This window comes from Trachemys scripta, chromosome 11 (genome assembly GCF_013100865.1).
Source record: "Trachemys scripta elegans isolate TJP31775 chromosome 11, CAS_Tse_1.0, whole genome shotgun sequence".
NCBI lineage: Eukaryota > Metazoa > Chordata > Testudines > Emydidae > Trachemys > Trachemys scripta.
In genome coordinates this window covers 61,397,333-61,412,347 of record NC_048308.1, presented here as the reverse complement: position 1 = coordinate 61,412,347, position 15,015 = coordinate 61,397,333, and the positions used below count along the sequence as shown (strand labels likewise).

Below are 15,015 nucleotides of genomic sequence, written 5' to 3'. Positions count from 1 at the left end.
GCCCAGGCGCGCACCTTAGAGGGAACTATCCATGGACCCCCTGAATGGAGCTCGCGGACCATTGGTGGTCCCTGAACCACAGTTTGAGAACCTCTGACTTAGATAAGAGAGAGGAGTATGCTTATAAAATGCTAATGGCATCACACTGAGAAGTCTTGCAAGCATAGTGGAGGTCTTGGTCCATGGCTAGGCTTTTAGGCAGGGATCCTGGATCAGGAGGGGCCAGGGGGCCAAGGCCCCATCACTTTTTACTGGCCATTAGGGCGAGCGACAGGGTGGAGGAGACAGAGAGGAGCAAGCTGGGGGCGGGGCCTTGGGGGAGGGGGGAGAGGTGGCAGGCGGGCAGGGCCTCAGGGAGAAGGGGCGGGGCCATGGTTTGAGTGCCGATGGCCCCCTGCTTTTAGGCACTTCAGTAATACAAATAACATAGGTGGAGCTTGGGCATGTGATTAGCTTAGCCCTCAAACTATTAAGATCTATATTTTCACCAATACTGCTTTCAAAGAGATTAGAAATTTATCTTGGGTGTAGAGCTGGGCAAATAAGTTTGTGGGCAATTCTTGGGGGAAAAAACTTGGGGGTCAAATTGAAAATGGAATTTTCCACGTTATTGATTAATCAAAAAGTTAAAAAATAAATAAATAAATAAACACCAAAAACCCTCAACCCAGGTTGGGTAAAACGTTTCATTTTGATCTTGATCATTTTAAACACTTGTTTAAAATAAAATTGAAGGAAATTCTGGAAAGAAAAGTCATTTCAGACAGAAAAAATAGAAACGTTTTGCTCAGAAACTGTTTAAAGAAAAGGGTTTTTTTGTGGGGGGAAGAGGGGAAGGTGTAGGGGGGGGTGTTGGAGTTTTTCTTTTTAGAGTTTAATTTGACCAAAACAATTTGGCAAAATCGACACAGATGTACAAAATGTTTCACTGTTGCTGAATTTGCTTCCCCTTCTTCTACCCACCTTGAAAAATGTTTCAGACACATACACAAAAAAAAAAAAAAACCTTTCTCCAGATCTACTTATGTGACCTTAAAAAACAGCATGCCCTGGTCCTTCATCTCCTACTGATAACCTTATTATTAGGGTCTCTTTCCCCTAAGTGAGTAGTGTGTCTTTTTAGAAGATGGCTGAGTGCTTCAGGTAGATTTGGAGAAGGATTAATATTTTTACAGTGCTTTGAAAATGCTATTGTAAATGCTAAGTGGTGTGTGTTGCCATGTGAGGGACCTGAACCTTGATCCCAGAGTGTATCGAAGTTCTTTCAAAGCCACCCTAATGGTGAAGGTGAGGATCCCCCCCCAGGACAGTGGAATTCTCAGTAGCTTTACACCACCCTCTCCCCCAGAGCTGTAACTAGACATTTTAGCATCTGGGGCGAGCAAACGTATTTGTGCCCCCTGCTGGTTTGTTTGTTTATTTATTTTGGCATTTCTCCATCCCATTTTTCTGCCCCCGTGGCTTTGCACCCTGAGCAGCTGCCCCTCTTGCCCCGCCCTAGTTAAGGCCCTGTTCTCCCCTATACTTCAGCAGAGGAAACAGGGTGTGGAGGTAGAGGGTGTGTGCCTGAGTGCCGCGTGGTATGGCCAGACCTCATTGGTGGCTCATAGGGAGCTGTTCCTGTTGGTATAAATTTGGTCTGATTTATCGTATTTGGATAAAGAATGGGTTAAAGCAGCAGTGGGATGGGGTGAGGGAGAACATGAAGTATGGTCTTTCCATAGCTCTTACTTTTCTAATATTTTTTCCTTTGACACAAGAAAAGAAAACCGATGTGAATTTAAGATTTACCCACTGGGAAACTGGCACAAAAAAAGGACAATCTTGTATCTAACTAAATTACATCTGAGCTTTGAGAGAGACATTTATTTTTGATGCGGATGAGGCTGGGAAATGTTTAGGAGCTCAGCTTATGAAATATTCAGGGGAGGATAACAGATCTGTAGATAAGGGTATTTTGAAAGAGACAACTTATTTGCTAGGGCTGAGCTGGCAGGTTAGGTAAAAAGCTGAGCCCGTCTGGTTTCAGTTGAACAAACTCCGCTTCTGAGAGTTTGGGTTCAGGAGACTTGACTAATGTCCCCCTTACATTTGCATATGCAGGGGCATGCATTCAGTGCACTGTGCTTTATAAGAGGGAAGGAGAGTGGTCTAGTAGGTCAAGCGTGGAAGTCAGGAGATCTGGCTGCTCTGCCACAGACTTCCTGTTTGACTTTGGGTGTGTCACTTAACACGGCCTCATTGTTCCCTTCCATAAAATGGGCTTAACACCTACCTCACCAGGATGTGTTAAGTCTTATTTCACTAATGTTTATAAAGGGCTTTGAGAACTTCAGACAGCAGGTGATACAGAAGGGCAGAGTATTATTCTGGCATTAATTATACACGCTTCTAGCAGAATTCACGCATTCTCCCCCCAACCACCCGCCCCTGAGGACCTGTGCTCTAGAAAAGGCTTTGAAGTGTGTGGAAACAGCCTTCTGAAAGTATCCCTTATGCAGAGGGGACTGCTTATCTGGTGTAGTGCTTGTGTCAAGGTTCCCTGTTCTCAGCCCTGGTGTAGAATTTGGAGTGGCAGTGTAAAGGGGGTGGATGGAGAGTGTGACCAGAATGCACTGTGTTACAACTAGTCTGCTTTCCAGGGTGCATAAGGGGAAATGGGAAGTAGAGTATAAATCAGAGCAACCCTTAAGATGCTCTAACACAAGGGGACCAAGCAGGAATATCGTGAGTGCAAAAGGCTTAAAACCACCTTTTGTCTACCACCACCACCTCATCCTCAGCCCAGGCACAGGAATGGAGTAATTGAGAATTACCCCCCTCCCCACTGTCTGTCCCAGCAAGTAGTACATAGATTATCAGAGGGGTAGCCGTGTTAGTCTGTATCCACAAAAGCAACGAGGAGTCTGGTGGCACCTTAAAAACTAACAGATTTATTTGGGCATAAGCTTTCGTGGGTAAAAAACCCACTTGTCTTTAAGGTGCCACCAGACTCCTCGTTGTTTTAGTACGTAGATTGAAAGTCAGGTATTGACTGTGAACTTAGGATGCTGCTAGTGGCGTATCTAAATCTGCCAGAAGTTTTTCTCGATGGCTACAGGGGAACATGCCTTTTTGAAAATGCCGACATGATGAGAATGTTAATCAGTAAACTGGTGGAATTAGAGTTGTGGGAATAGCCAATCTTTCAGTTTGGTGGCAGAACTGCAAAATTGCAGAAAAACTAGTTTTGGGTCAACCTGAAATGAAACTATTTACATTTTTTTTTTGGTGACATGAATTTTTTTTGGGGGGGGGGGGGGGAACTTGTCTCAGATCACCCCGTATGTAAAGTTACCCCAACCCCAAATTTAAAAAAAGTAAAATTCAAAACAAAAATGTGTCAATTTGTAAAATCGAAACATTTCATTTTGAAAATGTTAAAATGCTTAGAAATGCAGATCTTGAAAATTAACTCTCTTTTAGAGCACTCCCATTAAAATACAGCCAAGGGTCAAATGATCCAAGCAACATCATTCCTCACTTTTTTTCCCCCCACACACAGGTGGATTCTGATGACACGATTACCACGGAGGAGCAGATTTATCTTCTCCTGGAAGCCAAAATCCAGTGTGAACTGAACATCACTACCCAACTACAAGAAGGAGGTGAAGTACCTGAGCAACTGATTTCTTTCTCTTCCCTACACCAGCAGTACTAATGGGGTGTCAAAGCGCAGGAGATCAATGCAGAAAGATCCCAATTTTTTTCTTCAGCATTTCTCTTAATCAAATCAAGTGTGTGTGTGAAATGTGCCTTTAATAGACATTCCTTATTTCTCTTTCTCTCCCCATTTATCTCTAAGACTCAAGCAGACAAGGTTGCACATAGGCTGATACTTCAAACTGATCAAGGCTTTTGAGCCTTCTTTGATATCTGTAGTTAGTGAGGTTCCAGTCACTGGAATTCATTGATGTGCATGAGATGCCACGTTCTCTTCATAGTTTGTTTTATTATTCTACATTGTTGTAGAGTTCAGCTTAAAGGTGAGCTGAAAAGGGTTTTAAAAAACCTGCCTTTTTTGCTCTTTTGGGAGAGATTTTTATCTCCGCTATCATGAACGTCCAGTTTGATCTTTCCTGGTTTGCTAGAAGGTCTCAGACATCTCTGTTGTTGTTGTTATTTATAACACCTGAATTGAAAGTACCAGGCTACAGAATCTTTAACAAAGCTTTCTTTTGTCTAAAATGTTAGCCATTGAACTTAAATAGTTGTTAATTAAGACAAATCAAATATCAAGACTTAAAATCCCTTCTTCTGTCAGGTGATCAACTTTTACTTTGTTGGCTCTTCTGACATCCCAATAGCTGAGCAACTGGATTTAAAAATTTTTTGTTTTTGTTTTTTGTTCAGAGTTGAACTGAAAAATGCAAAGTTAAATGTTGTGTAGAATCCAACTGAACACTTTGTTCAACCTGAAACAATTGCAGGTGGGATAGTTGTCTTTCGCCCTTTTTAATTAACTAAATTTCTATATGAAACACCATTTCGAAATGAGAAGTTGAAATGTTTCACCGTTGAAATTGCTGAAATGAAATGCTTCATTTCAAAAGGTCAAAACCTTTTTGTTTCAGAAGCAGTGAAACAAAATATTCCAAAAAAATTTTTTGGCTGAAGTTACTTGCCAAATTAGACCCGAATGTGTGTGTGAATATTTGCCCAAAGCAAAATTCACCCAGCTCTAGACATCACCATTTCACTAGTGCTGCATTTTTCGTGGAGAGTTCTAGCCAAGTCAGAACTTGAATTTCTAGGTTTCCTGATTCTTTTCCTACTTACACTAGTGTTGCCTCACTATAACTCTGTTGGCTTCACCAGTTGAAAATCTGGCCTCTAGAATTTAGAAAAGATCTGCTAGTCTATCTCCCTGTCACTACAGGATGAATTCCTACAAAACACATATCCGTGCGCTCTGCACCCTATTTTTAAAAAACACCCCATATTGTATAACCCCATTTACATTAAATGCTTCAAAGACCTCATAAATAGCCCATGAAAGCTTATGCTCAAATAAATTTGTTCGTCTCTAAAGTGCCACAAGTACTCCTTGTTCTTTTTGCATAAATATTGAGATACTCTTGGGAGTGATTAGAGAAGAGATTTATATTGGAATAAAAGGAGTTTTGGATAAAAGGGAAACCATAAAATTAGCCTTTGCTTTGTTTTCCTTTGGTTTTGTCTAAATAAGAAAACATGTCTTCTGTACATACATATTATTACTGTCAGTAACAGTGTCTTGTTATGGTTGCTATTACAATCTCACAAATAATACTAATGCCAGTTGTAATAATAATAATATCACTAATAATAGTAATCATGGTTTTCATGTTTTTTGAAAGAAGGATGAGTAAGAAGAAAGACAGCTACACTACTACATTTTTTAGAATATTGTCTGTGAATGCCACTGCTTTTTTTTTTTTTTTTTTTTTAAAGACATATAATTAGTTTCATCGTGGAATGTATAAAGATTTCGGGCGAGATCATTTATGGTGTTTGTTTAGAGGAAATTGGCAAGTTAATATTCAACTGAACATAAAGTATTTTTTTCCCTTCTACCAGATAATGTATGTGAACTATTTACATGCACGAAACAACTCTCAGTGAATGAAATACTTACCGAAGCCTGTTTTCACGAGAGTGCCACAGAAAGTCCAATGGCTTAGGTCATGTGAGTTACAGTAACACACAAACATTTCTGTCGAGATGCCACAGAAAAATAAATATTAGGTCCTGAGATGAAATCCTGGTTCATATTTCACGACAGTACTTAAACATGTGCGTAAATCAATCCGTATTTCAGAAAAGATTTAGGTACATCCTTAACTTTAAGAACACGCTGTACAAAAACGTGTGTAAGTGCTTCCTGAATAAGGATGCTTTCTTTACAATGCTGTGCATTTGAAATAACCCCGTTCTTAGGAAGTGGTGTTTCTCCAAATTTACACTAGTGTAACTGAGATCAGTGTCTGGCCCTAAAGCTTTACAGAATGAGTTAAAAATAAATATTTAAGAAGCCCTGAAGTTAAGATTTTTCTTTTGATCTGCTTTTTTGGTGGTAGTGACCTCCTGTAGTAGACCTGAAATAATATATTAGCCTTTTATACTTATTCTTAATAGTGAAGTCCCTGACAAGTGTGATTCTTAATGGATGAAACATGTAATGACCTGGAACAATCTTTAACCACGCACAAATTACTGGATCAAAAGTGAATCAGATTTTACGTTTATTCAAACGCCAACACCTTTTAAGCAGCCAAATATAATTGGGTATACTTTGTTCTGAGACTAGATGTGTTGAGCCAGTGAATGAAGGGTAAGACAGTTGGTTGCTATTTCTTTAATAGAATAATTTCAATTATATTTCCAGAAAGGTTGTTGAGTCTCTGTTCTGCACTGATGAATGACATGTATTTCTCACTGGGTGAATAAAAGAGGTAGGCTAAGTGATGTGGAGAGTTTAAGGCCCGGTCTGTACTACAAAGTTAGGTGGATATAAGTTGCCTTGTATCAGCACGTGTCTACACTTGAATTTGTCTCCCACCAATTCAAGTACCCTGTTGTGGTGACACAGTCACACCGTGGCATAGAGCCACGGTTGATGTACTGAGATCAATGCAATGTGCACGTAGACACTGTATGTCAGTCCTAACAGTCCTCCAGCAGCTGTCCCACAATGCCCGACACTGACCGCTCTGGTCACAAATGTGAACTCCACTACCCAGGGGGGTCAGGGACAACGGAAGCCTCTCTTCCTTCCACCTTAAAACCTTGTGAATTTTTGAAATGCCTTTTCCTAATTGCCCAGCTTGATGAGAGCACCTCGCAGCTCTCTATTGTTATGTGCAACTGCCCAGCTGACCACGCCGGCTACATGCTCCAGATGCACTCTGGCCTGGAGTAGAAAGGAGATGTTGGCTCTCCTAGGCCTGTGGGGAGAAGAGACTGTGCAGGCACAGCTAGGGACCAGCCATAGAAATGTGAATGTCTATGGGGAGATTGCACGGGGGATGCAGGAGAAGGGGCATGACCATGACCGGCAGCAGTGCCGCATGAAAGCCAAGAAGCTGAAGCAGGCATAGCAGAAGGTCAGGGAAGCGAACAGTCAATATAGTGCTGAGCTGCAGACCTGCCCCTTTTACAAAGAGCTGCATCCCATGCTTGGGGCAGACCCCACTTATCCACGCCACTGTGGATATCTTCGTGGAGCTGAGTCACAGGCCCATGACGTGAACAGCGAGGAGGATGGGGGCAGGGGGAGACATGCATCGGGGGGCCCAGCTGTGCTGCAAGCCAGGACCTGTTGGAGACTCCACCACAGTTCAGTCAGCCCTGGGGGTCGAGCACAGGAAAGCCTGATGCAGGGGAAGGAACCTTGGGTAGGTGTGTAACAGGGCCAGCTCTGGCTTTTTTTGCTGCCCTAAGCAAAAAACAAACAAACAAAAAAAAAACCTGTGGGGTGGCCAGAGCGCTGAAGCAAAAAAAAAACCACCTGCGAGGCGGCTGGAGCGGCAGAGCAAAAAAAAACGTGTAGGGAGGCCGGAGCGCGGGTGCAGGGGTACTCCCGGTGCTGCAGACGTGCCCCGGGCAGCAGGAGGGAGCAGGGTGAGAGAGAGAAGGGGGGTGGCCAGGGCTTCAGCGGAGCGCTCGCCCCGCGGCCCCTCCCACCGTGCCGTTTGCCGGGAGGGCTCCGCGCCGCTCCGGTCAGCGGGGAGGGAAGGATGCAGGATACCTTGCCGGGCTTGCTACAGACCTGGCACCAGCTCGGGCAGACGGAGCACGCAGCCCACTCCCAGCAGGACCCCTCCTCCGTGCCGCCGCCCCCTACAGGGCGGCTGGAGTAGTGAACCAAAAAGAAAAAAACCTGCGGGGCGGGCGAAGTTTAAAAAAAAAAAAAAAAAGGATTGGAGGGAAGCCGCCCCTTAGAATATGCCGCCCCAAGCATGAGCTTGCTCGGCTGGTGCCTGGAGCCGGCCCTGGTGTGTAAATGTATTTCCCATTCCAATGACGTACAGATGGTGCTCCCAGCTTAGCAGGATGCAGCTATCAACTTTTTCATTAATTTATTTGTACTAGAAGAGGTAGTGGTACAACAAGCAGAGGCAGATATCTGCTTTTCATTCTCTTGTAGAGTTAGGCAGTGGAGGCCAATGCAGAGCAGTTTATGTACACAGGGGCATCCTTTGTGTTTGTTTGCCAGAAGCTGGGAATGAGCGACAGGAGATGGATCACTTGATGATTACCTGTTCTGTTCATTCCCTCTGGGGCACCTGGCCACTGTCGGTAGACGGGATACTGGGCTAGATGGACCTTTGGTCTGACCCAGTAGGGCCGTTCTTATGTTCTTTGAATTCTCCTGAGAGATTTTGATGAAACTTTCATGGAGGTTCTCTGCAATCCCCTCCCAAAGGCTTCTAGGGATGGCAGCCTTATTTCTTCCTCTGTGGCAGAACACTTTCCCACGCCAATCTGTGCTGACTTCGTCAGGCATCATTGCAGTACACGGGCTAGCGACATATAGGCTCAGGCGGCTTCGGGATGCCAGCAGCAGCTGTGCCCTCTGTGCCTTTGTTACCCTTGGGAGTGAGAGAGCCACTAAAATCACCATTGCCTGTGGAAACTGGTACGGGTATTCAGTGTCTTATCATCATAGTGTCCTGCAACTGAGCAATTCCTTCCTCATTTCCCACCCCTGGTGAGCCATGCTCCCCATGGCTGGTGCTGTGCGCAAGCAATCCCAAATAGAAGTGTCAATAAGCACGTCTTGTGTAAAAACTCGAGGGGAGCAAGCAAAGGGAGTTCTGAATCCTTCGCTTTCTGTTGTGGCTATAGTGCCAATGGTACCTGTGTTCGGTCTGGAGCTGCTGGTGTTGCAGTTTTCAGGGCTTCCCCCTCCATGCCTGCAGAATGCCTGAGCCAGATGAGGAGAAAGAAGAGGACTTGGGACGACATGCTCAATGAGCCCCAGCAAGCCAGTGCTGCATCAGACCATGAGCAGGGGGGTTGGAATGTTAATATTGCAGGCTGTATGGAAAAGGAAAGACTGAACAGGAGAAGGAGATGCACCAGGACAAACAGGGGCTTCTCCGGCAGCAAACACAGATGCTGCAGACTCAGGTGGACTGACAGGTTTGACAATCATAGGTTAAGCTCCCTTTGCCGTCCAGGGAGAACTCCATTTTAGTGCCTCCCTACACCCCTCTCAACATTCCACAAGGCCCCAGGGGCTGCATCCCTACCCCTACAACTTCACACTGGGGGACAGTAAGGACAGCCACAGCTTCACATACGCTGACCTGGGAGAGCCATGGTTGCTGGGTGTAGGTAAAAACAGACATGAATGTTCTTTCCCCTTGTTAAGTTCTGTTTCGTTAATTTATTTAGTTCTTTTTAAACGTATTTGTTTTTAAATTGCACCCGTTTTTCTTGCACTCTTTTTGTTATTCAAAAAACTTATATTTTTTGGAAAATAATTCATCTTCTTTCGTTGACAACCTATTCTGCAGAGTGCCTAGCGGAACTGAAAGCACTTACACGCTTGTTGTACAGTGTGACAGAACTCCTAGGATCAGTGACAAACAGTGCTATATTCATAAATGTACAGCAAGCACCAGGCAATTCCCAACAGGCCCCAAAAAGGCAGGGCCACGTAGAGCTCAGTCCACCGCAGTGCATTACTGTGGCTCATGGTTAAATGCTCTTTCAAGGCCTCCCTTAACAGTATAGCTCCATGTTGAGCTCTTCTAATAGCTCTTGTGTCCAGCTGCTGAAATTCAACAAATGTTCTACATCAGCCTTCCACGCTGGCGGTAACTTTTTCCCCCTTTGCCTCACGGATATTATGCAGGACACAGCAGGCAGCTATAACTGTTCAGTAAACAATCCCCGTTGTTTCTTCAATCAACCAAAAGCATGTTCAGCTATCATGCTGCACCTGTTGAACCAGTGGCTGAATCTTTCCTTGGTGCTGTGGAGGTGCTCCGTGTACGGCTTCACGAACAAGGGGATGGCTGGGCCCCCCCCAGACCAATATTGGCGTTTCAGCATTGCAAATGGTAACCTGTTGGATGGGAAAGAATGTCCCCCGGCTTGCAGCTTTCTGAATATACTGTGTTCTTAAAGATACGAGATATGCACTTTCCCTGACCAGCCCAATGCTGTTGGTGAAGCATACTTGGTGATTCACCAACTTATGAGGTTCATAGACATACCTTGATCTACCTATCGTACCACAGCTCCCAGAATCAACAAAAATGTGTGCCATGGTCAAAATAACGAATTCCTAGCAGAATATGATCTCCTATTCATGGGGGACCATTTCCAATACGTTTGACATATTTTGCAAACGTCGGAGGGCAGAGATAAGGTTGGTGGATGGTGTAAAGTAGGTGGGTTGAGAGTCAGAGATGAAGAGTTATATGGAAGTGGGGAACTACCTGCATCTCTAAAGCGTCTACGCATTGGGTTTTTAAAGAAACTGATACTGTTTTGGGGTATAAGCTAGATATCACTGATTCATTATCAATTAAGTTACTTGGGAAGAAATTTAACACTTTTTTAATCCGTAGGTAACTAAATTGCAAGATACTTTTAAATATTTAGGAGCTATGGTAAAAAATAAGTGGCATAGAGGCTTGTCTCATACTTTTCATTTCTCCTTTCTATGTCTTCCTTCTATTTGTCTGTAGAGGGTAACTGCTTTCCAGAATGGGATGGACTAATATGCTGGCCCAGGGGCTCACTGGGAAAAATGTTGGCTGTTCCATGCCCTCCTTATATATATGACTTCAATCACAAAGGTACTGCCGGTCTTGTAGTCCTCATAGGATTTATGTGAAGCAAATGAAAAGCCAGGTGGGGCAAAGAACCTACGTAGACTAACCAAGACTCATTTCCTCCTTGCAGGGGTGGCTTTCAGGCACTGTAGCCCTAATGGAACATGGGACCTTATGCAGGGTTTGAACCGAACGTGGGCCAATTACTCAGACTGCCTTCGCTACTTACAGCCAGAAATCAGCTCGGGGAAGGTATGGGGGTGTTTTTCCAATGCAATCCTAGAGCATGAGAGTTTGGATGGGAAGAACAAATCCTGAAATTGTACACACTTTTTTCATTCCTTGATGGTTCTGTACAGAAACAATTGGAAATATGAATGACCTGCACATTGTTGTCCTAATTTAATAATGGTACATCAGACCCAATGAGCGTTTATTTATTTACACAATGGTTTTTAAGTTGTAAAATGAGGAAGAGGCTTATTTAAAACAATGTAGACGTGGAGGAACTGCAGACAGTGAATCTAGGAACTGAAGGCACTTTCCCCTCTCAGGTGTTCCTCGCTGTGGTTAATGTGGTTGTGAGGGCTAAACTCAGCCAAAGCTGCAATTTCCATAGGCTTTAGTCAGCATGGCATCTGCTTTTGGCAGGAGTGGACGAACTCCAGATTCTTGGGTCCAAAATTCTTGTCCCACGGCTGGGGATGAAGAAACTTGGGCTCAATTTGGTACTCTGCCACTGAATCGGCTTGTGATGTGATATAGGGGCACGTCAGTGAACCTGCCTGTCCCTCAGTTTTCCTATCTGTATAATGAGGATAATGTTATTTGTTTATCTTGAGATTAGGGATGTTTGAATGGGAAGTGCTGTATAACTGATCAGTGTTTTTTTAAAAAAGCCCCAGACTCTCAAACGTTTTTATGTATACGTTTTTCCCTTATAAGTAGCTTTGGTGAGGTGTAAGTCCTTATGTCTGTGGGATTTGGGCCATTTTTAAAGTACTTGGGCACCTGATGATGCAGATAAACGCTCAATAGATTTTTCAAAAGCTCCCAGGCCCATAATTCCCATTGAAATCAATGGCTGTCTTTGCAGCTGTTTACTCGGATGGATCCCACGTCAGGATCTGGGTCTAAATATGCTAGCTCTTTCTTCCTTTTAATACTGAGCCGTGTGATGTATTCATGCTAGACTCTCAGCAAGCTGTCGCACAGCAGCCCTCTTCAGGGCAATGAGCTAGAGACTAATATATTCTAAAGCGCCATCAGCAACTGAGCTGAGAGGGATCAGGGAGGAGGAGGAATCAGGGAGAAGGGGGCTCCACCCCCTCCAGGGTAGAAGTCAATGGAGCCGAGCAGATAGCAGGGCAAGGGAAGTGTGTCCAATTATTCCCTCCCTCCCTCCCCCCAAAGCTAGTGGTGGGGAACTGACAACAGACACAATGCCAATATCGCCTGCTCTTGTGATTTTTGAATGGTGGTTAGTGCATTTCTTCAAATCTGCAGCTCCAGGAATCATGTTACGTGATCTCCTCTTTCATTTAAAAAAAAAAATTAGTTTCCATGGTTGTGGAATAAAGTTTTAAAAGTGACCCCCTAAAGAGTACAACACCAGAAGGCAAATATATGAACCCAAATTATTCTTTTTAATACTCTTGTGATTTCCCCCCCCCCCACTGTAGACTGATGAATCTTGAATTCTTTGGGATGGCAGTACAGCAAGTTCATCCCTGCTGTAACCCCACTGATGTCAGTGGGGTTACAGCAGGGATGAATATGGCCCAGTAACACACGTTAGGGCAGGGGTCTCAAACACGGGGCCCATGGGCCGCATGCGGCCCGCGAGGTAATTTTCTGTGGCCGGCGAGCTCTTCGCGGGCTTTTCCCCCCCCCCCCCAGCGTTTTCCCTAGAGCGGCTCTGGCCTGACACACACCGGGGGCAGGGCAGGCTCCCTACCTGCCTGCCCTGCCCCCGCGCCGGGAAGCAGCCAGAACATGGGGAACGGGGGGCACATTGGTGTGTGTGTTGATGTTGCTTCAGGCACCATCCCCAGCAGCTCCCATTGGCCGCGGTTCCCTGTTCCCAGCCAATGGGAGATGCTGGGGGCGGTGCCTGAAGCAACAGCAATACACACATCCTGGCGCGGGCTGGGGCAGGGCAGACAGGCAGGCAGGGAGTGTTCACTAGACCAGAGCCTGCCCCCCGAACCCCTCCTACAGCCGAACCCCCTGCCCTGAGCCCCTTGCCGCATCCTGCACCCCTCCTGGATCCCAACCTCCTTCCCTGAGCCGCCTAATGCACCTCGCACCCCTCCTGCACCCCAGCACAGTGCCCTGAGCCCCCTGCCACACCCTGACCCCCTGCCACACCCCTCACCCCTCCTTCATCCCACACCCCAACCCACTGCCCTGAGCCCCCTCCTGCACCCCTCACCCTGCCCTGACCCCCTGCCACACCCCACACCCCTCCTGCACTCCCTAGGGCAGGGGAGGGGTGGAGTTGGGGGGGATTTCAGGGAAGGGATTGGAATGGGGGCAGCGAAGGGGTGGGAAGAGGTGAGGCAGGGACGGGGCCTCATGGAAGGGTTGGAGTGGGGGCGGGGCCGAGGGCGGCGTGGGGCAGGTGTCAGTAATGCGGCCCTCGGGCCAATGTACTAGTCCTCATGTGGCCCTCGTGATCATTTGAGTTTGAGGCCCCTGCATTAGGGCTTGTCCCTTATTAAGTGAAACTGGATTATTGGAGACTGTACACACAGATGAAGAAAATAAAGTGGAAATGATCTTGTTTTCTTTTCCAGCGGGAATTCTTTGAACGTCTCTACATTATGTACACTGTTGGATATTCTATGTCCTTCAGTTCTCTGGCAGTGGCTGTTTTCATCATTGGCTACTTCAGGTGAGAGATTCATAGACCCACCTGGTCTCTGTCCCCTTTTTGCACCATCATCTCTACAGGAGATAATCTAATGTTCCTTATTCACACAGGACTGTCCAATCTCTTGATGCTTTTTTTTATATTCCTGTCTGCAGTGCTGAGAGTAAATATTGTGCATTGCATGGAGTAATTTTCAAATGTGTGTAAAGCTTTGATCAGACAAAGAACACATTAAAACATTTCAAGGGAAAATAATTTCCAATGGCCATGTAAAAATTGCAAGCAGCAAGAGACATTGTATTGTCTGTCTCCAGAACTGTTAAAGATGACAGCACCGTGAGGCACAGAATGATCAGAGTGGTTTATCCTATAGTCTGTTTGAGGCTTAATGGCTTATTTCACAACTGAAACAATAGACTTGCTGGCATGTGGAATTATCCGCTCGAGTTACCGATAGGGATATTGCTATAGTTAGTTGCCAACACTTTAGGAGTTGAATGCTCACTCTAATGCTCTCTCTTGAAATAACCAAAGAAGAAACAAACTCTAAAAACTGCATGCCAGGTTTTCCATGACTATTATTCATATTATGGTCTCCAGCAGCGTGTTAGGCATTTCACGGAAGACAAACAGAAAAACAGTGAGATCCTCGCTTTTGCTCTGGCCCCTTTATGCTGTGTAAAAAGGCTGCAAAGGAGCTCTGAAAGCCCTGTTTTTGGCTCTGGAAGGTTTCTTCTGGTGCAGGCACTGCAGAAGACAGCCATAGAGCGGAGAACCTCCTCATGAATCCTTGTGTAGGGAGCGTGCTAGGTGCGGGAGAGGAATGCCAGGGAATGCAAGTAGCACCGCAGCCATTAAGAGCAGTGCTGCGACCCATAGGTCAGCCTAAGGAAGCTGCTGTAACGTAGACGGCCCCTTGCCACCTCACCCTTCTGGGCTGCAGGTTCTGGGCCAGGCCTCTTAGGGATGTCACAGTGCCAATGCAAACCTGACATGTGACAGGAAAAAAATGATGGGGGCAAACAGTAGGAAGGGAAAGCAGTGAGGAGGATGAGGGTTACGGTAGTAAGACTTGACAAAGAGTCCTGTGGCACCTTATAAACTAACAGACGTATTGGCGCATAAGCTTTCGTGGGTGAATACCCACTTCGTCAGATGCATGTAGTGGAAATTTCCAGAGGCAGGTATAAATACTTACTTATTTATAAATAAATATACTTATAAATAAGTACAACAAGGAGTCTGGTGGCACCTTAAAGACTAACAGATTTATTTGGGCATAAGCTTTCGTGAGTAAAAACCTCACTTCTTCGGATGCATCCGAAGAAG

General features: G+C 45.3%; 1 protein-coding gene across 1 annotated transcript in view; it reads left to right on the top strand.

Moving 5' to 3' along the window:
- PTH2R (parathyroid hormone 2 receptor) overlaps positions 1-15,015 on the top strand; it is a 93,694-nt gene that overhangs the window by 25,122 nt on the left and 53,557 nt on the right. Inside the window, exons 2-6 of the mRNA XM_034786068.1 lie at positions 3,545-3,647; positions 10,725-10,835; positions 10,942-11,063; positions 13,610-13,707; positions 13,842-13,849. Of these exons, the coding sequence (XP_034641959.1) occupies positions 3,545-3,647; positions 10,725-10,835; positions 10,942-11,063; positions 13,610-13,707; positions 13,842-13,849 (442 nt within the window). The remainder of the gene's footprint in view (positions 1-3,544; positions 3,648-10,724; positions 10,836-10,941; positions 11,064-13,609; positions 13,708-13,841; positions 13,850-15,015) is intronic.